Genomic DNA, 23,170 nt, shown 5'->3' with positions numbered 1-23,170 from the left:
ACGGCACACCTGATGGTGAGTGGTTACCGTCGCCCATGGACTTCAGCAATGCCAGGGGCAGAGTCAAGCTGCTGCCTACCGCTTAATACTCTCCACAAGCCTCGTTTGAAGAAGGAAGCGCTCGGGAAACACCGTTTAGGGGAGCTCGTTCCATAGCCGGATGGTACGTGGCAAAAAAGATCTCTGGAAACGCACTGTGGATGACCGCAGTGGCTCCAGGTAATATGGATGAACTCTACTCCGGTGGCGGGCGGTGCGATGGTAAAAACGAGATGCCGGTATCATCTCGAACAATTCCTCAGAGCACTCCCCATGGAACATACGGTACAAAATACAGAGGGAACCGAAGTTCCTCCGCAGACCCAGAGGTTCCAAACGATCCGTGACAATGGGATTATCGACAATCCGAACGGCCCTCCTCTGTATGGAGTCAAATGGAACAAGCTGGTATTTGAGAGCCCCGGCCCAGAGATGGGAGCAGTACTCCACGCGAGGCCGGACTTGTGCTTTATAAAGCAAAAGCGTTTGTCCAGGCGTGAAGTACCGCTTCGCTCTGTTGAGGACTCCCAGCATTTTGGACGCCAACTTGGCTTTGCCTTCCAAATGACTCCGAAACTGGACATCGCTCGAAATGTCAACCCCAAGTATCCCAATACTCACGGAAGGTTGCAGGGATACTCCTTGGAATTGCGGCGCCATGACAAAGGGGTCCTTCTTCGCAGTGAACGCGCAAACTTGTGTCTTTAACGGGTTGTTGTAACGGTAAATTGTCCAAGTTCAATTCACCCCATTTGGAGACTCGCCCCAGAGAGTTCTCCACTCTCACACACAAGTTTTGATCGTCTCTCTTGTACCACGCTCCGAGAGAGACTCTGATGGCCGATATATCGCGCATCCCCTGTGCTGTCATCCGCATAGCAATGCATGCCATCAATAGACAGCATGTCATTGATATATTATCGAGAAAATCTTTTAAAAAGGTAAAGAAACGACTCGAATAAAGAATCTCTTTGAGTTGGTGTCGGTTAAATTGAATATGAATTGATGACGCAATTCACACAAAAAAAAAAACTAAATAGTGTGATTATTCAGTGTCGAACCACTATTTAATTTTATTATGTGCTTAGTGTTTAGGTTGAAATGTGTAAATCTTTGATGTCCCCTGATAGTATTAGGAAGAATTAAGAATAACACGCATATGCAGGTTTATATACTTTTCATTACCTTTAAAGACAATCTTTTTTGTGATTTTTAAATAAATGGACAATTCATTTAAATTAATAATAATTTTTTTGGAAAAATTTTTACACTTGTGGTAGCCTCTTGTGAGTCCGCGAGGGTAGGTACCACCACCCTGCCTATTTCTGCCGTGAAGCAGTAATTTGTTTCGGTTTGAAGGGTGGGGCAGCCGTTGTGACTATACTGAGACCTTACAGCTTATATCTCAAGGTGGGTGGCGCATTTACGTTGTAAACGTCTATGGGCTCCAGTAACCACTTAACACCGGGTGGGCTGTGAGATCGTCCACCCATATTAGCAATAAACAAAAAAGGATTATGCTATTGGATAATACTAAAAAATTACATAATCTAAATTCATGTTAGTATCATTTATGTTGTTAAATGTACGTGTAACTGATGGCACCGTGAATGTACCTATATTACATCTACATGACCCCACTTACATAGATATCTTCCTTTCACTACCCAGACGCTGGTTCATTGCTGTTTTATAACTGCAAATTGAGTCGCTGAATGAAGCGCGCATAGGAGGGACGAGTAGGGCTGTGCCAGTCTTCGTGAACGATTCAACTACGGTGCGCTTGCACACTATCGTTCACATACGCGCATAATAAAGTATCGATTTATTCCAAATTCATACACGTTTATTATTTAGAAGAAGTAAAAGTGCACACGATCTTTAAAAACAAAATCGAACGTGATCGATAAGGTGTATTTTAAAATTTAAGTTTTGTGATAAAAATTCAATTTCAAATTTACGGTGGGTAAGTTTTTATAGTTAAACAGTTTTGATTAAGCAGATTAACAAAAAAGTAATTTTCATTTAATTATTATTATTAATTTTAATTTCTACATGACAATGAGTAAAATGTTTGTTCTAAAATTCATTACAAATACATATGCACATAGTGTAATGAAGATGTGTCACTATGCTATTGAAAGTAATTAGTTAAACGTTATCTTTTAGTTTTAGTACATAAAATTTAGAAACTTACATTATACAACTTTATATTCAAGAACTCGACGAGAAAAAGCGACTAGTTTATTTAAGTTTTATTGCACATAACAAGGTCTCAAAATGATCCTAGTTTACATGGGTAACAAAACCACATTCATTTTATTTGAGTTGAGTTGGTATTTTTTTTGACGCGTCAATATTTTGCGCCGGAACAAAGGTCAAATGCTCTTCTGATTTGCTTATTTTACGTAAGTTGAAGGATTTCATTTTCCCCTGAGATCCAGATTTTCTTGAGAGATCAATCATTACGCATTTACATCGAACCTACAATTGGTGATTAATTTTGATCCGCAATTTGATATTTTATTTATTTCATTTATAAGTTGCGGTTTCTTTTAAACATAGTGCTTAGTCTCTATGGCACTGTCAAATTTCGTGATTAATAGTCAAGCGAGTTACGCGCGTCGCGCGTTGTGAAAACATTTGAGAAAATTATCACGTCAACGAATTTAACAATCATAGCATTCGAGAGGGACATGACCTTTGTGAATATTTTGAAGCGAATTTAATTTAAAATTGAATTTGATTTAAAATTGAATTTACCTCAATTAGGTGTCTTATTTTACAAATGAATTATATTGTGAAATAAAGCGATTTGTAGAATTTGAGAATCATTTCACTTACCTAACGATGTAACGTAATGTTTGAGATCGTTTAAGTATATACTATTTTTAATGAACAATGAACCCACGTACGCACCCCTGTATGGACATCCTACGTTGACCAGCTACAGAACGTCCCACATACACACTTATAATGTGCTGTGAATGAGCTATTGTATTATTCCATTGTTTTAATACGGCCATTCGCGAGTGCGTCTGTTACCTACCGGTAGCACTGTAATCGAGTTTAGCAGAAAAAATCAAGTAGACCAGCTGCGGTATAAGCATTGTGTTGTATTAGTTATTTTTAGAAATTAAGTACTTTGCATCTAGCAAATGCCTATTTCTGCGAACTTAGAAACTGTTGTATTTTCGGATACTATAAATGTGAGAAGGATTGATGGGTGGCTTTTACAGAATATAAAAGTTAGATTATGAGTTGTTTAGTTGGGCTGCAAATATTAGGTCTTTATTTATGAAGTTGCCGCTAAGTACCTATACAGAAAGTTAGTCATTAAAAAAAAAACTATCAATTAAAATATAGGTAGACCCATGGTTTTGTTACACCTCTGTCAGCGTACTGGTTATTTTTCAATGCTCTTCTTGAAGAAGTCAGCCAACAATTTATGCAACTGTACTGCCTCTCGAGTATTACATTTTGTCCCTACCAAGAATTTATCAAAACTTTGAAGTAAATGAAAAAATTAAAAGTGCGCTACTACAAAGTACACATGTCAGAAGTGAAACTTCCTTAGCAAACAAATTTTTTAATCTCGTTTACATTTATATTAATCTAAAGGCTTAGATTTCCGAGACTTAGAGTAAGGGAAAAAGGAAGATATGTTAGGAATTTAATGTATTTAATTGTAATTAAAATAATTTATTGAAATCTCAAATAGCGAGAGGCAAATTAAAATGCCACATATTAAAATTTCCTAATATTCAAACGATTTAACATAAAAAATGTAAATTAACATATAACAAATATATGAATCACTCTGAACAGCTGCTTAATATAGAACGATTTACAAATTTATCAAAAAATGTTTATTTATAAACTTAGCTCACTGTTTACGCACTGTATACATACTTATGATAGTGTAAATAAACAAAAGATCTGCGTTTACTGTAATTACAAGACGTTATGCGACAGAATTGCCATCTAAAGTTCTAATATTTTACTACTAAACGATACCTTTTCGTTAGGAGCATTACCTAGATGCTGAGCCAGGGTCTATTCAACACGATGACCGCTTACGATTTTAAAAAAGAATCCGCATTCTCAGTTGCAATGAAAAGCAACGCGGTTCAAAATCCCCTTGTTTCTGATAACGCAAGACAATATTGTTCACCTTCAGTTTTTCCTTGTTGACTTTAGTTCTCGGTCGACCACGGAGCTCATTTTTTAGATCAAAATTTCCATGCCGGAATCGTTCAAGCCAATAACAACTCGTGTGCTCGTTTGTAGTATTCACTGCGTACACGTCAAATTATTGTCGTGAGCCGTTTGTTTGTGTGGCATTTCTACCTCGACGGAACTTGTATTCCATAATTGTATTTTTATCAGGTCTATATTAAATATATATTTTTGGTAGTAATCAATAAACTAATGTCGAAAATAATAGGGGTTAAAGTATGAAATTGCCGTTTTATTGTAATAAGTACTTCGAATTGACATAGAACCTTCATGGTTTGAAATTTTTGATTGAAACTTTTTTCAAATGGTACCTACCTATGCGGAGCTTCTTTTAAAAAATGTGTAACATTCGATTATCGACTTTCAGTGGTTTTTTTTATTCAGCTTAGACAAGAAAGATGGTTACTTCGAAAATTCGAGTGATTTTTTAATACGAGTTCCGACGCGGAACTAACGCTGCAGAAACAGCTCGCATTATCAATGAAGGGTTTGGAGAGGGGACTGCTAATGAACGCACCGTGCGATTTTGGTTTAAACGCTTTCGTGATGGAAATTTTGATTTGAAGAATGAACCACGTGGAATACCGCCCACACATGTGAATAACAATGAATTGAAAGAGATGGTGGAAGCCGATCCGAGCCAAACTACCCAGGAATTAGCAGCATGGTTTAACGTTACCTTACCAACAATATTGAATCATTTGCGTCAAAACAATAAAAAAATAAAATAAAAAAATGGATGCCTCATGATTTGACTGATCTGCAAAGAAACCGCTTGTGTTGCCTTGTTGAATCGATACAGAAATGAAGGAATATTGGATCGAATTGTGACATGTGATGAAAAGTGGATTCTTTACGATAACCGAAACGAAAAATGCAATGGCTGACCCCACGTCAAACACCGCAACAGTGTCCTAAAGCAAAGCTTACCAATAAAAAGGTAAAGGTAACTGTTTAGTGGTCTCAGCATGGTGTTATTCACTATAGCTTTCTCCGATATGGTCAAGCAATAACGGCAGATGTCTACTGTGCCGAGCTCCAAACAATGATAGCAAAACATGCAGTGAAACAGCCCCGATTTATGAATCGATCCATTATTGCTCCAACGCGAGACCTCATACAGCACGAGAAACCGTTTTAACTCTATAGGAACTGCAATTAGAAACCACTGGTCACCATCCGTATTCGCCAGATCTTGCTCCAACGGACTACGATTTTTTTCATGATTTGGACAATTTTCTATGTGATAATAAGTTTTCTTCTTAGGAGGCAGTACAAAATGCTTTCACACAGTTTGTAGAATATAAAGCACCAAAGTTCTATCGCAAAGGTATAAATTACCTTCCTATTAGATGGCAGTAATGTATAGATAATAATGAAATTAAATGAAAAAAAAACGAATCTAAATTTTTCAGTATAAATCGGCCATTTCATACTTTAACCCCTACCTAACCCCTAACCCCTAACCCCTTTCTTTTTTTTTTTTTCGGGTAGAGGGCCGAACCTCCTACGAGGTCCCCGCGCAAAAGGGGCGCGCGGGGTATGTGAGACTCAACGATCTGCATGGTGTTGTGAGCAGACCGCGGGCCCAAGGATTTTAGGACCCACCCACTAAACGACTCCCCTGCACTCTTACACCCGACGTCTGATCCCCTCCGAGGTCAGAACCCGGATGAGGTAGGGGGGCTACCGCGGTCAACACTACAACCAGACGGCGCGGCTCACCCCAAGGACGCCCAGCCGACGGAGCCTTCGAGGCGAATCGAAGGCTCTGAAACGTCGGCCGTCTCGGTACGGCAGCCCGTCGGGCCGCCCAGACGGTGCCGCTGGTGTCCCGGAATACCCCGCTGGACCAGAACCAGCCTGCCGGGTCGGGACGCGATACACCGTCGACCGGTCGCTCTATTCACTCCACGGCAGCGCGCTAGAGTGCTGGTAGCGCGCCGCGCGGCCTCACCCCCTCAGGTCGCCCCTTGACCTTCACCGGGGGGAACCCCTAACCCCTAAACCCTTTTTTTTTTTTTTTTTTTCTCGGGCCGGGGGCCGAACCTCCTACGAGGTCCCCGCGCCTAGGGGGCGCGCGGGGTATGTGAGACTCGACGATCTGCAGGTGTTGAGAGCAGATCGCGGGCCCAAGGATTTTAGGGCCCACCCACTAAACGACTCCCCTGCACTCTTACACCCGACGTCCGATCTCCGTCCGGGGTCAGAACCCGTTCAGAGTAGGGAGGTTCCCGCGGTTAACACTACAACTAGACACGCGGCGCCACCCCGAGGACACCCGACCGACGGGTCGTCGAGGCGATAGTCGACGACCAACGACATCAGTCTCCGCGGTACGGCGGCCCTACCAGGCCGCCCGGGCAGTGCCGCTGGTGTTCCGGGATACCCCGCTGGGCCAGAACCAGCCTGCCGGGTCGGAACGCGATACACCGCCGACCGGGTTGCTCTTCAACAGTATGTTCGGCGACGACAGCGACGACGAAAATGCGGACCGCATCGCAGTCCGCAGCCGCCGACGCGCCGTCCCGTCCTCCTGGTGCCAGCGCGCTAGAGTGACGGTAGCGTGCGGCGCAGCCTCAACCCCCTTAGGTCGCCCCGTGACCATCACCGGGAGGAGACTGCCTCCTCATAGGGGCTGGAGCTGGACAAACGCCCTCCTCCGACCCCCGGCCCGACGGCGGCGGCACGGCGCCGAGAGGGAAGAAGAGCTCTCCCTCTCCCGTTCCGCCGCCTCCTTCTGCGAGATGGTGGACTCGCAGAAATCGAGCATCGCCTGCCAGGACTCGTCGCTGCCGAGCATCGTAGCCACGATGGTCGGAAGCGACAAGTCCGGTCCTATTTTTGCAACGAGGACGCGGCGCTGCTCCGCGAAAGCGGGGCAGTACGCGAGCGTGTGCTCCGCCGTGTCCTCGTTGCAGCCACTGCAGTGGTGGCACTTCGGCGTCGGCTCCCTCCGGGCGACGAGGTGCAGGTAGCGACCGAAACAGCCGTGTCCCGTGAGCACCTGCGTCGCTCGGAAGGTGAGACGTCCTCGGTCGCGATTCACCCAGTCCGAGAGGACCGGGCGGATCGCCTCGACGGTCCGTCGCCAGTAGAACCCCTAACCCCTAACCCCTAACCCAGTGATTCTCAACCACTGTTCCGCGGCACTTTTGTGTGCCGCCCAATTTCAAAAGTGTGCCGCCAAATTTTGCGAATATATAATAATGTTAAAATTATTAAATTATATCATTTGAAAATAAAAATATTTTAAACATGAACATATATTTAAATCCACAAAAAAAAAAAAAAATTATAGTATATTATATATTAAAATTATTTGATAAACTATTTATGCAGTGTGTTGTAGTAAGTAAATATATATTTTTTTTTTGTGTGCCGCCAAATTTTGAAATCGTTAAATATGTGCCGCAACAAAAAAAAGGTTGAGAATCACTGCCCTAACCCCTACCTAATATGATTCCATATTTTTTGAATAAATATCATTTGAATTTAAAATTTATTGCCAGCAATAAATAAATTACGATTCAAATGGCGATTATTGTAAAACGGCAGGCAACATCTTAGGTAAAGAGTATTATTTTGGACTTTTTGGCGGGAACGCGAGGAGTGAAGTTGTGTGATTTGTTTTATTTTGTCTATTTCGTGTTTCTTCGAGTTTAAATGTGTAATAATGGTGGTTTATTAACTGTTTAATATCTGTGAAAGTGCACAAATGTGGGAAAATGAAATAAAGCTGCTGGACGTAACTTCTCGGGATCCTCCAAAAAGTCCACTGAAAAAATCTTAGTAAATGACCACCATTTTACTGAGATTGTACTTCATCCCGTATCATCTCATTTAATTTCATCCCAGTTGATTAATGTCTCAAATTAATCATCTTCATTTCATTTCACTCCATAATATCATTTTTCATAAAAATATGAATATAAATTGAAGTAAGATATGACTTAAAGGTCTTAGATACCAGGTCATAAAATCCCTTAAAAAAAAAAAGAAAAAAAAGAGTATTATTTTGGACTTTTTGGCGGGAACGCGAGGAGTGAAGTTGTGTGATTTGTTTTATTTTGTCTATTTAGTGTTTCTTCTGGTTTAAATGTGTAATAATGGTGGTTTATTAACTGTTTAATATCTGTGAAAGTGCACAAATGTGGGAAAATGAAACAAAGCTGCTGGACGTAACTTCTCGGGTTCCTCCAAAAAGTCCACTGAAAAAATCTCAGTAAATGACCACCATTTTACTGCGATTATATTTCATCCCATATCATCTCATTTCATTAAATTTCATCCCAGTTGATTAATGTCTCAAATTAATCATCTTCATTTCATTTCACTCCATATTATCATTTTTCATAAAATTAAGAAAATAAAGTAAAATAAGACATGACTTAAAGGTCTTAGTTACCAGGTCATAAAATCTCTTAAAAAAAAAAAGAGTATTATTTTTTCATTTTATATTGTTAGGTTGTAATAACGGTACATGCGTTATTATTATTATTTATACGTTCATTGATAGGTTGAAAAACTACACAAAAATATTGATATGAATTATTAATATATACACATAAACTCAAAACTACTTTTACACTTTAATTTCGCGTTTATTAATAAAATTGTAAACTATTCGAGGCGTCGGAAATAATAAAAGCGAGGTTTACCCGAAAAAATAGCTTATGTTATGTTTTATTAATTTATTTTTTATTGCCTAGATGTGTGGACGAGCTCACAGCCCATCTGGTGTTAAGTGGTTACTAGAGCCTATAGGCATCTACAACGTAAATGCGCCACACACCTTGAGATACCTATAAGTTCTAAGGTCTCAGTATAGTTACAACGGCTGCCCCACCCTTCAAACAGAAATGCATTACTGCTTCACGGCAGAAATAGGCAGGGTGGTGGTACCTACCCGTGCGGACTCACAAGAGGTCCTACCACCAGTAAATATAGTAATTAGTTATATAAATAAAGTTATGTTGTCATAGGTTAAATTAATGTACGTTAAAACTAAAGAAAATAGTATAAACAGCTTTTTTTATTCCCAGAAATTAAATTGTTTCAGGTAAAACTGACAAATCACTTCCATGTATCAAGGACAAGTACTCACGTTTTTTCGCGAGGAAAGCTGGGTGACTAAAAAATTTCCTACTTAGTGTACAAGTAAAGATTTGATCCTCTTTTGTTATTTGGAATTCATAGCAACCGTGAAGATGCGACTAATTCGGTCATTTTTCAAAAGAATAACAGATGACTTGAAGCAGAAAAAATTGATTCCATTAAAAATACTGTTCTTCGTTCATGCTTCAAGTAAGTCAAATTTTTGTTAAAAGAGTGTGAAATTCATCCAAACTTTAATATTAATTGATTATTTTGGGAATACGAGTAGAAACTCACGAAAACAGGCACTACAATATATTGAATTCTCGGATGTTTTAAGTGTTTCATATTTAATGGTAAGATGCGCAGTGTATAGAATACAAATTTTGCGGATAGTTCAGAACTTGTTCAGTGTTTTACATTTCTTAAATTTCGTTATCCGTGCCACTTCTTACAATAAATACCCTACTGATATATTTTTCTCCCGAAAGGTTTTTTTTTTAAAGTAAAGAGAAGTACAGAAAGCTTCAATGATAAAATATAATGCGAAATATATTTGTTTTTAGCTTTGTACGTGTTGTATCCTTACTTGACGATACATATGCGAGAGCTTGGCATCAATGTTGAGGAAACGGCGATAATGTCTGCCGTAACTCCAGTGGTGTCCATAATAATGCCACCCTTGGCTGGTATGCTTGCAGATAAAATTGGAAATTTTAGAGTGAGTACGAATGATAGTGTCATTTTTAGATGTTATATATTTTCAGAGGTTTTTTTTTTTTTAAACAACCACGCCCCGGTAAATGGGTCCCGTGGTAAGTTCGTAAAGAACTTGTGTTACAGGTACCAGATAACGGATATAAATGTTATATTTTTATTATACACATACATATATTTAATATACATCCATAACCCTGGCAAAGACATTTATATTTATCATACAAATATCTTCCCTTGGCGGGATTCGAACCCGCGACCCCCTTGTGTAGTGACCATGTCGCTTACCACTAAACCAGACGGCCGTTATATATATATATAAATTTTTTTTTTATATATATATAAAGATTATACGTATTTTGATCGATAGAAACCAACGCTAAAGTCCGACTAACTAATTAACGACGTGCGATATAAAAAAAAAATTTCATAAACGCCTACAGCAATAAACTCGCGCGCAGAGAATAGGCACTAAAAAGATGTAATTTTAATAATCTTCGCTGATGAATTACTTAAATTAAAAACAATGTAAGTAATTGTACTTAGTTTACATGTAACTGAGTAATTAGATATGTGTTTGAATTCGACTTATTGTTTTCAAAACTGGAGACGACTCGTCGCCGATATTCTTTGATGGCTTATTCAGTTATTCCGAAATTCGGATATACCAATAAAAATGTTATGGAGCGCCGAGGTAAGAGAAACCATCAAAAAGGAGTATGCGTCAACTAGATCCTTAAGATCTACGCAACGTATTCCCGGCTACCACAAGAAATGCGTTTCGATTTCCGACACTACTTCCTTCTTCTCTAGAGTTCCTAGCATCATAGGGTAGGAGTGAGATCAGGTTCGACTTTGTGTAACCAAAGCAAATAGCGGGCGAAATTATAATTCGACTTTACACAGGACATTTTTTTTCAAACACTAGCTGGCCCGGCAGACTTCGTAATGCCTCAATCGATAAATAAAAGACAAACTTTTGTATAAAATAAACTTAAAAACAAACAAAATAATACGCCCGACGAAAAACAAAATTGTTATGTTTATTTAATTCCGAGCATTTTCATATTTATCTACCCTTTAAACCTCTGGACTTCCACAAATAATTCAAGACCAAAATTAGCTAAATCGGTCCAGCCGTTCTCGAGTTTTATATAGATAGAAGATAGATGATGGACGCAGGTGGGTTTGAAATCGTGCTTAACAAAGCGGCCGTACTGAATTGGTCAATGCCTAGCAATGTAGACCAGTTTCGTCTATATGTTATAGTCATTTTATGTAACGATTTAAATGGTTTGTTACAATTTTTCTTTTATTATTATTTGTGTACGTTATGACGTTATATGTTTACGTTAATATATGTTATATTTTATTTGGAAAAGAGTACGCCCTGAATTCTTGTTGATTCTTCAAAGTTATTCTCGAATCGGTTCAACTCATTTTCATATTTATTTCGATACATGTAAACATACATATAGTTACATACAATACATATATATACATATAATTGTACAAACTTGTTATTTTTAATTCTGGTATTTTTAAGCACACATGTTTAGGTATAACCAGCTTGTCTATTTCTACGGCGAAGCTGCAATGCGTACCTACCTGTTTGAACGGTGGGCCAGCCGTTATACAATACAATTAAGATTTAGACCTCAGGTCTTAAGATGGGTGGCGGAATTCACGTTGAGATCTCTATGGGGTCTGGTAAGCACTTAGTACCAGGTTGGTCGTAAGGTGGTTCTCCAATCTGTGCTCTAAAAAAATTATTTAAGTTCCACATTCCTGTAAAATACGTCAATAAAATAATCTTGAATAAAATTTAAACAAATTCCTTTGTCGCTTGGTGCAACGGACTTCATCACGAATGACTTGATAATTTTCGTACGCTATATGCATACTAACATAAAAAGACAAGAAAGGTTACGTTTTTTACGAAGTTAAAGAAGCCTTGATATTTAAAATAAATAACACATTTAATGCACAAGCTTTACCTGTCTACAATTTTGTTGTTTTGTTAGGGTACGTCAAATTGGTTTCTAATTTAAATATTTCGCATCGAAGTAGATGAATGATCAAATAAAGTCTATCTTATTGTTTCAAATGAAAGGCAGATCTAATTGACCAACCATTCTGACGTCAAGTTGGAAGATCAACAGTCTGACCATGAAATTTTTACCACAATAATAGGGCATTTATTCAAAAAATGTGTTTTTAATTATTATTTTTGCAATATTACTACTACATAGTATAAAACAAAGTTGCTTTCTCTGTCCCTATATCTGTCTGTCCCTATGTATGCTTAAATCTTTAAAACTACGCAACGGATTTTGATGCGGTTTTTTTTAATAGATAGAGTGATTGAAGAGGAAGGCTTATATATATATATATAATAACATTCATTAAATAGTGAAGAAAACAATAATAAATTACAGTTTCCGAAGCGAAGCGAGGGCGGGTCGCTAGTAGACTAATTTATGAAACTAATATAATTTTTTTTAACGTTACATAATTTTTATTTTTTCTACGTACTTAGTACAATATCTCTGAAAACACGTTTGGATTGTGATATAGCGCATTGATAAACAAGATTAAGTCTTAACTGTGTTCAAGTAATGGCTGGCTGACTTCACGCTTTGAGTTTAAATTAAAAAAGTGTTTTGAGTTTATCAATAAAATCAAAACAAAACTGATTTTTTTGAGGATTTTATGGCCTGGTAATGAGACCTTTAAGGAAAAACAAAATTGACATTTGAGTCGTATAAAAATGAATGCCATAGTATCTATTTTAATAAAGCTAATATAATTAGCTTTTTAAGCTATAAAGCTAATATAATTAGCTTAGATACTTGAGGACAAATAAAGTTCAAACATATCTGTTAAAAAAATTTGATTATATATTATTTATCATTAAGTATAGTTAGTTTCTTTTAATCAGCTAGCCTACTCCTCGAAATGATTTTCATCAAATGATGATCAGAGAAACTAAAAAGATCCATTGCTCTTTAATTGCTACCTACCCTAGTAATTAGAATCTAGTGGCTGTAACAGATGAAAATTTATCTTTATTATCTATTCAAAACTTAAAATATTGTCGTGTGGTCTGTTGTAAATCAATATAGGTATAGTTGGCCTACATAAATACACATTTAAATAGTTACTGATTACTTAATAGCAAGATTAAAGTAATGGCCGCACTTATTGCTTTTGTTTTAAGGAGGCACGTTAAGTCGAATGTGCTCAGATAAACAATTAGTACCACTGCCAGATAAGACGCGTGCCGGTCTGGTTACTTGCGCCGTTAAAACTAATCTCATTATAAAAGTTTGTGTGAACTCTGTTTGATGGAAATCTTCGGAAATTCAACGTTAGGCAGCGGCTTGGCTTTGCTCCTGGCATTGCTGAAGTCCATGGGCGACGGTAACCACTCACCATCAGGTGCGCCGTATGCTCGTCTGCCTACAAAAATTGAACTGGTTGAAGATTTATTTATGCTGACGCATGGTGTATTCCCATAAATCTCTATTTTGTATTAGAAGGTACATTCAATTCAATAAGTGTTAATCCAATATATATATAAACGTTCCAGTTCAATGTAATGAATTTAATCTGCGACGTCCGTAACGCAAATTACAGTCAATTCTAGTTACAATAACCTTTACCTTGTATTGTACCCGACATTGTGAATCTGCCGTGCGAGTACATGTCATATCCATGTACATATATGATCAGTTACATACATAGGTTCATAATAGGTAGCGATGTTAAGCTACACTATTTAGTTTGCCGTGCTATCAGCCACCTAAAAACCGTGCGGACTCATGGTACACTATACGATGGTAGGAATTTATTAACTTAGCCTGTATCTGTCTAAGTAAGTTACTAAGTAAATCTTTAAATTCGATTTTCACGAACTTCAAGATGTTCCATTGACTTCGAAAAATTTTACACCTATCAAGGTCCGATATATAGAATAAATTTAATAATTAGTTTCAATAAGATAAAAAAAAATATAATTATTAAAGGATCTTATTTTTTCGTTGAACAGGCGTTGTAACTATATTATACGACTTAGAATCGTTCATAGTGAAACAAATTGTTTTAAAAACCAATATCTATGAGGATTATTTTGTTGATCGTCATTGGATTAAATTGTGTAATTCATAAATATCTGTATATCGTTTGAAAAAGACTCGACAGATTTCACATAGTTCTTGTTTTTTGTATCTTTTTGTTGTGTAAAATATTTTCGTCGTGGGAATTGGCCGTCCAGCCAATTATTCTAATAATTTACATTACACAATCAGATGGAATCTAACCAAAAAAATGTACACGCAGCTCAGTACGTTTTCCGCTTGTGAACATGAGGTTCGCACCCTCTGTTAACAATTTTTCAATGACATTTGACTTGACTCGCAACAATTGTAAAACGATCATTTGCCCACGTTTTACTGATCATTCTTCGTAAATACTGCATCCTGTTTTTCTTTGCTCACGTTAATTGTCATTTTCTGTCCATCATCATTTCACGTTTCGTTGCATTCTCTAAATGTATATCTCAGGTCGGCACGAACACCCGTATACGACATTATATTGTTAGTTAGGTAGTTAGATGTTTTTACCTTCACAATTTGATATTAGCATTCAGCACAACGATTACGTGCCTAAATCTATCTATCTATCTATCTATATATATAAAAATGAATTGCTGTTCGTTAGTCTCGCTAAAACTCGAGAACGGCTGGACCGATTTGGCTAATTTTGGTCTTGAATTATTTGTGAAAGTCCAGAGAAGGCTTAAAAGGTAGATAAATATAAAAATGCTCGGAATTAAATAAAAATAACAATTTTGTTTTCCCTTTGTGCCCCCGTCGGACGGATTCCTATTGTTTGTTTTAAGTTTATTTTATACAAAAGTTTAGGTCTTTTATTTGTCAATTGAGGCACTACGAAGTCTGCTGGGTCAGCTAGTTATTTATAATTTTTCAATGTTTCCATACTTCTACTTCTTCTGATATATACATATTTTTTACTTTTAGCTATTGTTGGCGTTGTCGTCAGTATTGGGAGGTATCTCGGCCTTGTTGTTGTTGGCCGTACCCGTCGGAAGAATAACAATTACATATCCCACAGATGTAGAGCTTTTAACAACCTGTGATGACTCTGCTCTGAGGGTCCGACATATCCAAGAATATCCATGCCTACCCTTGCATCCATATTCATATGACATCAACCTTAGGTAAGTTCAATAAAAAAAAAGATTTTTGGTTTGATTTGGACATTAACTTACAGATATGGTTTTTTTTTTCACGCAGAATTTCATCATGTGGCTTCATTTGTGACGTCCCAGATATAGTTACTCCGAATGAAATTGACAGCATATTGCGGAACGACGCATACGATATACACTTGCATTCAAGTTTGGATGCCCAACAACTGGTGTACCGGCACACATTAACTTCATCGGTGACTCGATCGATGACTCCTATGAAAGACCAAAGCACGTCACGAATCCTGAACAATGATCCTTACTTTAATGTCACTGTGTCTAAAATCTCCGACAGAGAGATATTCTTTCCAGCACCAAGACTTTACAAAATGCATTGCTCTCGAGATTTGAATAATGGATCGTGTGTTTTTGGAAGAAATGATATTTTTAAACAAAACGACGAAGGTGGTGAGGAAATGGAAACATTCCGAATGAGAATTTCGCATGATGCACAGAAAACGCCTAAAACTGTTAGAAATTATTGGGTTAGAGCTTTATCTAGTGGAAACGATTCAATCGACAACGATTATGATGGAGTCGACAGTGTTATATGTAAAAACAGTTATGACGAGGTGAGATATTGACAATTGAGATCTTATTGAGAGAATCATTGAGATCTTAATTCGAGATCAAGTGTGAAAATTTGGTTTACTTTAGTATTTTTACTGGTGGACTTCTTGTGAGTCCGCACAGGTAGGTACCACCAACCCGCCTATTTCTGCCGTGAAGCAGTAATGCGTTTCGGTTTGAAGGGTCGGGCAGCCGTTGTAACTATACTGAAACCTTTAGAGCTCACATCTCAAGGTGGGTGGTGGCATTTAAGTTGTAGATGTCCATGGGCTCCAGTAACCACTTAGCACCAGGTGGGCTGTGAGCTCGTCCACACATCTAAGCAATAAAAAAAAATATTGAATTTTTATTTCTAATTTGACATTAAATTATGCCAATAAGATTGCTTTTCGATTTAACGTAATATCAAACTATAGGTACTTGACGAGAGTGGAGTCAGAGTTCAAGTCGGATCACGGCAGCTCCTTGGATGTTTAGCTGCTTGTACGGCGATCACATCACGTAATTCTCTATGTTCAAATACACAACAACCAATCGAGATTGATCCTGCTTTCACATTTTGGACCTACCTTGCTGTGAGTACAATATTTTTACGTTTTATTACCAGAAAAACTCATTTGCATGTGGTTTTTAAATAAAACGATGTAATGTTAAATCTTAAGTGAGTATGACTAACCTTTGTTGAAAGTATGAGGAAGTTTACACAAAGATCAGCAAATATCATTGAACAGAAAAAGTTATGAAGCGTAAAACGCAAATACCGGTTTTTTTAATTTGAAGTTGAGACTTTAAATGGCACTCAAAAATTAAAAACAAGAGGACGCTTAAATTGTCGTTTTCCGCTACGGAATTCGTCGTGAGCACGTGGACCATTGACGTAAACGCAACCATACGGTCCGACGGATCCTCTGATGAAAAGATTGTCCACTCATCGTGGCTAACTGAGTAATCGCGAACTTGATAAGCAACGGGAGCGGCTTGTACGTCCCAATTCCGTCTCGTTAAGGGATTGCTTAGTCTACAACTCACCGGGATTGTGTCGAGTTCTAATGGTTTATCTGTATATAACCGAAAGATTTATTTCAATTTTTTTTCCTACCTAACCTGATAGCCTTGAGAGGTTATTTCAGCATAACCTTAACTAGTAGGTGAGTTCACGGGGCTCAAACCGGAGTGATGCTAACACTGACCCTAGCGAAAGCAGTGCTTCTCAGAATCTACCACCGGATCGGAAACGCGACCCACTGAGAAGATCCGGCGAGAAACTCAAATCATGTTTTTTGGCGTTAATGTGACGCATTTTGTAGTTACGTATTGATGAAAATTCAACAATTGTTTTCGATCATTGCATAACATAATACTCTTTTGTATTCCCATTATAATCGTAACTCAGTGAGTCTTACATAATGTGTTGTTGTATTATTTCTTTGATAATTGTTTTGGTTTAGCTGTGAGATATTAAACATTTTGGACTCAATTCAAATTACACATTAGTTGTACAACACACACGTAACTAACGATGTTAAGTTTCTTGCTAACCTTCTTTTTGTCGCATTTCGTTTGTAAACATTGCAGTGTCCAAACTGGTTGACGTATTGGATGGAAATCCCAATGTTTTTTACGATATGATTACGCAATGATTTATCTTTTGCTTTTTTGTTACTTTGATTAGTCGAAGATAGTATACACCATTATAAGTAAAGATTTTGTACGTGGGATATACTAAAAATAACCTCATTATACAACAATTTATGTGGAAAGTAATTAATATGTTCTCCATTTTTTTTCAAGTACATATTACAAGTATTACAAACATTTCAAAGAAGAGCTCACAATCTCGCGGAAAGTATGATGACATATATTCAAATATCGTGTATGCATTACGACAAGATATGGAATATGAATATAGAATAATTGTTGATTGTATAATCCAGAGGTGGCACGATGTAAATTTTCCATATTCTCAAAAATCATAAAAAAAAGTCGTTAGCACTTTATTAACGGCCCATAGATCAAAAATATAAATATTCAAAAGATAATTTGAACTAATAAAATTCGATAAATACCGTTTGAAAAAAAAAAAACAGTAAATTTTAAATTACTTCACATATAAATTGTTTCATTTTTCAGCTATGAAAAAGTTTTACTGTAGTCCACAGATACTCGGTCGGAGTTGATTTCATACCATAGTGTATTTGGTGTTCAGATTTTGGATATAAATTTTCTTGTCTCTAACCAGGACAACTTATTTTCCATATGTATCTTAATAAGGCTCTGGAATTGGCAGAACATGCATCCAGTTCCAACTATTAGCTTTACTATTAGTTGTTCGACTTAACTGTTATAGGTACAAGTGTGAACGTACTTTTACTACACATGAAGTGGCCGGCGCTATGTTTAAATAGATATAAATAGGTTATTTTAAATAGACTAAGCTGAATAGGATAAATAATCATGTAAGGTCTTACACACGTATCCACAAATACAACTACCAATTGAAATTGGATCATAAATTAAGATCGCAGGAACTTAGGCTGTTTTGGAAAGTTACATATGGTTTTGATATGCGAGCTTAGTTACGAGTACTTCGGTCACGATAGGATTGGTTTCGTAATGACCTGCCGCCTCGGGTTAGAGCAACAACCTTGTCCTCGATCGTTAAGCTTGACAATTTAAAACTTCGGGTACCCTGTGTACAACTTGATAACTCTACATTTAATTACGACTAAGCGTTCCGCGTTTGTATAATTTATTTGTGTGTAAAAGACATGATTACGCAGAAATTAGGCTGTGCTAATTGCTAATTTTTCCACGAGTAGGTAACTTTCCGTGAAGCGGGCCACGTGCTCATCTCAAAGACCATAAAAAAAGAAAGGATAATTGTTCTAATCGAATAGACATTTTCTAATATTCTAATATAAGAAGATATAAGATCTAATATAAGAATATTCTAATATAAGAAATAATTCAGAAATTAATATTACGAAATTTATAATACGAGGGCTGCACTAAAAGTATCTGGAATGGAATATTTCCACTGTTCCTGTCATATTAAAATCTTTTTAATTGAAAACTCCTTGGTTTGAAAAATCGAATACCATTTATTTATTTAAAAAAAGATTCTCGGTCTTGTCACGAGGTTTTGTCAAACTTATTTAGTCGTTGAGAAAATGGAATTGACTCAAGAAATTCAAGAGCGATGATTTCGAAGTGATTTAACACAAAAACAGTGTGTTGACCGGATGATTTCTGCATTTGGTGATGAAGCCCCATCCAAAACCACAATTTATCGCTGGTTTACTGAGTTTCAACGTGGACGTGTCAAGCTCAGTGATGATCCCCGTCAAGGTCGTCCAAAAACTGCAGTCACCCAAGAAAACGTTGATGCTGTGCGTAAGCTGATTGAGGAAGATCGACATGTGACATACCGCGAAATTCAGGCAACTTTAGATATTGGCATGAGTCAAATACAAATAATCTTGCATGAACAATTAGGTGTAAAAAAGTTGTTTTCCCGATGGATACCGCATTCGCTCTGTGAAGAGCAAAAAGCGGCTCGCGTTACTTGGTGCGTCAGAACTCTCGAAAAATTCCACGCAGGATCCTCAAATGCTGTATACAACATTGTATCAGGTGACGAATCCTGGATATACGCGTACGAACCCGAAACAAGAAACCAGTCACGAGTTTGGGTGTTTGAAAATGAGTTAAAGCCAACAAAAATTGTTCGTTCACGGACTGTTGCAAAAAAAATGGTGGCTACGTTTGTTTCGTGAAACATTCGTAAACAAGTGTAGGAGGAAGCGCAAATGGGTTCGCAAATTGAGTATGCGAACCCATTTGCACAGCTGCTAAGTTTGCGAATGAATGTTTGACCGCATGTGAGTGGCCGGCATAAGCGATGCGACCATGATTCTCAAATCCCACAAGCAGGTGCCAGCTTTCCTAAGGAAATACGTACTGTAAAGGTTTCTACAATGACTTCCACGACTAGGAAATTACATTGTGTAGTAAATATCAAACCCGCAATATTTGTAAATTCGCATATTTTGTGTTGGTAGCGAATTGAAAGGCCCCTCGCGTATCACTATCCTTCCTACATATACCGCGGAGCAGTCATGTGTTACAGTTTGATACACAAGACAGCCGTTCTACAGTAAAATTGAGATATCGATCTCATATGACAAGGTTGGAGGCGATATACTTTGTCATGTCTATAGGCTTCGTTGTTCTAATCAATAGACCAACGCGATGATAAGTATTTTTGTGTTATGTCTTTATTTCGAAGGATTTCCCGTCTTATGATGAGCTGAGTTTCTCTACCTGTTCAACCTCTACAACTTGAAACATCCGTTCGAGGTCTACAAACTAAAATATGGTTTCTATAAGTGAATATGCAAACAAATGCTTCTCTTTCGGTTGTTTTGCTTTTGTCCCTCATACGCGATCCTGGTTAGGTCGATTTTAGTTAAAACTTTAGTATTGCAGTTTATCTTACTGAGTAAAAACATGAAAACCTAAATAGCATTATTTGAACTTTAAACGATGGAGGTTCGGAATTAAAACGACATTTCGTTTTATCAGTTCTTTAGTCTCGCTTTTATCTTTTTCATTGTAATATGTCCCAAGTTTTGATTACACTATTCATGGTTACAGACAACAAATGTGTTATTTGTTAAAATAAGAAATTTAAATAGAACATTAATTTCCGTCCTTTGATTATAAAAACTTAACCATAGATAATACACTTAATTGAACTTAACATGACACAGAATGAACAAACAGTATCTTTTGACATTTTGCCGTCTGTTTGATTTAAGGCGAATTTACATTACGAAATTAGTGGCGTGAAATTAATTTCGTGACATTAGTTTTACTAACAGTTTCACGTGTAATTTAATACTTTCGTAATGCATGCATTAATTTCATGCACGGAAATTAGTTACGTGCCCTGCGCGATTTTTTGGTGAAATTAATGTCATGCAACTAATTTCATAGTGTAAACGCGACGTGAAACTAATGTCGCGAAAGGGCCTGCGCTGTGCGGACGTGTGAATTGTTAGTTCGGACGCGCTTCAAACGTTGAAAATGGCAAACCAACGATGGAGTACAGATAAAAATATAGATCTTATTAATGAATATCAATGACAAGGGTCCCGAAACACCTACAGTAAAAAAATCAAAATTATCTTCACTCATTCGAAAAGTTTTTATAACTCTCAGGATCTTCATCTGCTAATTCACAGACTAAAGTCATTGCACCTATAGTCGGATTTTTAATTAGACGAAGCCAGCTGACAGTAGCTAATGTCACTTTGTGAAATAATGTTGCTATATTTAAAGTAATAGTGATGCGTTCAGTTCTCGTTCAATCACATAAATGAACAATGAGTGTGAAGAGTTACTCATTAATTTCAAACTATAAAAGAATATTATTTATATTTTACAATAAAATTGTATTAAAGTGATCCAATATAATAATATGTTACTAGTAGTATGTAACTACAATCAGTTTTTTTTATTTTCATTACCTATGTACCTATAATTGTTATATTTTATACATCTATAGTTTCAACTATATGATGCATTGGAAATAGGACAGTCTTACAAGCTTCCTCGCAATGTTTTTCTTAATGTTTAAAACACTCGGTATTCAGTACAGGTAGATACCATAGGAACATAATGTTTCGTCGAAAACTCGTTGGTATGTACAAAGCACGGCTAAAATTCGAACCCCGTGCCCGATATCGGCAGTTCGGCACACTAACTATTCACTAGACAATCGAGGCAATTTCATTAATTCAGGAGTTTTTTCAATCGTTCACTTTGTCACAACACTATTTTTATTTCATCAAAAACTGACAACACAGTAAACGTCAGTTTACTTCGTCTAATAAAAAATCCGACTATAAATGCCTTCTTGTTGACTATCCTCGAATCTACCAACGTCTTTTTTTTCTTGATAGTCTTTTTTAAGTTTATATATATAAGCATTTCTTTAGTTACATTGAATATAGCAAATTATAGCTTTGATGCTGAAGGCGCCATGGTTACTGCGATACTGTGGATTTCGCGACACTAATTTTTTAACGAATTACTTTCGCATATATCGAAACTACTTTCGTGAAACTGAGTTCAACATGCATGACACTAATTTCGTAATGTAAACTCCGCATTAGAGTTTTAACTTCCTAGGTGTTAAATAGATGTCATCATTTCTGTTAAAGTTGGTATTTTTCTTAAATTCAATGGCCTTGTATTGGTAGAACATGTTTAGAAAATTGCATACTTGTTTACCAGGTTATTCTTGACACCCGCATTGTGTTCCTTAATTCTAATCGCATATCAGTCATCTTCGTAAGAGTTGAGGATTGAGTGTATTTATTAACGATATTATATCTGAATTGTGACAGATGTATAATTTTACATTTGCTATTCAGATAGTTTAGTAAAGAACAGTTATAATTCATTAGTTCTCCGAAAAGAGACTGTTATCTAAATTTGGCATTTTGCTATGCAAATGACTTTAAAAACAGTTACAAATATCAAAGTTGACATCTCTGAATTTGATTATTTATATGTGAGCACACGTATATGAAATTTAACGTGTGTGTGAGTAATTTACTCGAATATTCATGACTGACTCGATCGATTGAGCTCAAACATATGGATTAAGTTCTATGTATTATTACTGGAAATGTTTAGAAAGTAGTTTGAGTAAGACTGTTCACTATTTGCAAACGATTTGATGTCGTCGTGGCCTAAAGGATAAGACGTCCGGTGCATTCGTATCGAGCGATGCACCGGTGTTCGAATCTCGCTGGCGGGTACCAATTTTTCTAATGAAATACGTACTCAAGAAATGTTCACGATTGACTTCCACGGTGAAGGAATAACATCGTGCAGTAAAAATCAAACCCGCTAAATTATAATTTGCGTAATTACTGGTGGTAGGACCTCTTGTGAGTCCGTACGGGTAGGTACCACCGCCCCGCCTATTTCTGCCGTGAAGCAGTAATGCGTTTCGGTTTGAAGGGTGGGGCAGCCGTTGTGACTATACTGAGACCTTAGAACTATATCTCAAGGTGTGTGGCGCATGTACGTTGTAGATGTCTATGGGCTCCAGTAACCACTTAACACCAGGTGGGCTGTGAGCTCGTCCACACATCTAAGCAACAACAAAAAAAAAAAAAAAAAAAAACGAACGGAAGGAGTGAGAAATTGTTTACCTATAGA

The 23,170-nt window shown here is 37.2% G+C and overlaps 1 protein-coding gene across 2 annotated transcripts in view; it reads left to right on the top strand.

Moving 5' to 3' along the window:
- Positions 1 to 1,731: 1,731 nt before the first annotated feature.
- LOC114250907 (uncharacterized) overlaps positions 1,732 to 23,170 on the top strand; it is a 30,024-nt gene continuing 8,585 nt past the window's right edge. The window contains exons 1-6 of one of the 2 annotated variants that reach the window (XM_028184995.2): positions 1,732 to 2,001; positions 9,341 to 9,585; positions 9,942 to 10,096; positions 15,135 to 15,334; positions 15,411 to 15,936; positions 16,351 to 16,509. In XM_028184995.2, coding sequence (XP_028040796.2) covers positions 9,489 to 9,585; positions 9,942 to 10,096; positions 15,135 to 15,334; positions 15,411 to 15,936; positions 16,351 to 16,509 — 1,137 coding nt within the window. In that variant the 5' untranslated portion in view covers positions 1,732 to 2,001; positions 9,341 to 9,488. Of the gene's footprint in view, positions 2,006 to 9,340; positions 9,586 to 9,941; positions 10,097 to 15,134; positions 15,335 to 15,410; positions 15,937 to 16,350; positions 16,510 to 23,170 lie in introns of both variants that reach the window. The other variant, XM_028184996.2, reaches the window with a different exon arrangement.

This window comes from Bombyx mandarina, chromosome 05 (assembly GCF_030267445.1).
Source record: "Bombyx mandarina strain Sakado chromosome 05, ASM3026744v2".
Classification (NCBI taxonomy): domain Eukaryota; kingdom Metazoa; phylum Arthropoda; class Insecta; order Lepidoptera; family Bombycidae; genus Bombyx; species Bombyx mandarina.
Note: the sequence above shows the minus strand (reverse complement) of the source record. Positions and strands in the feature narration are given on the sequence as shown.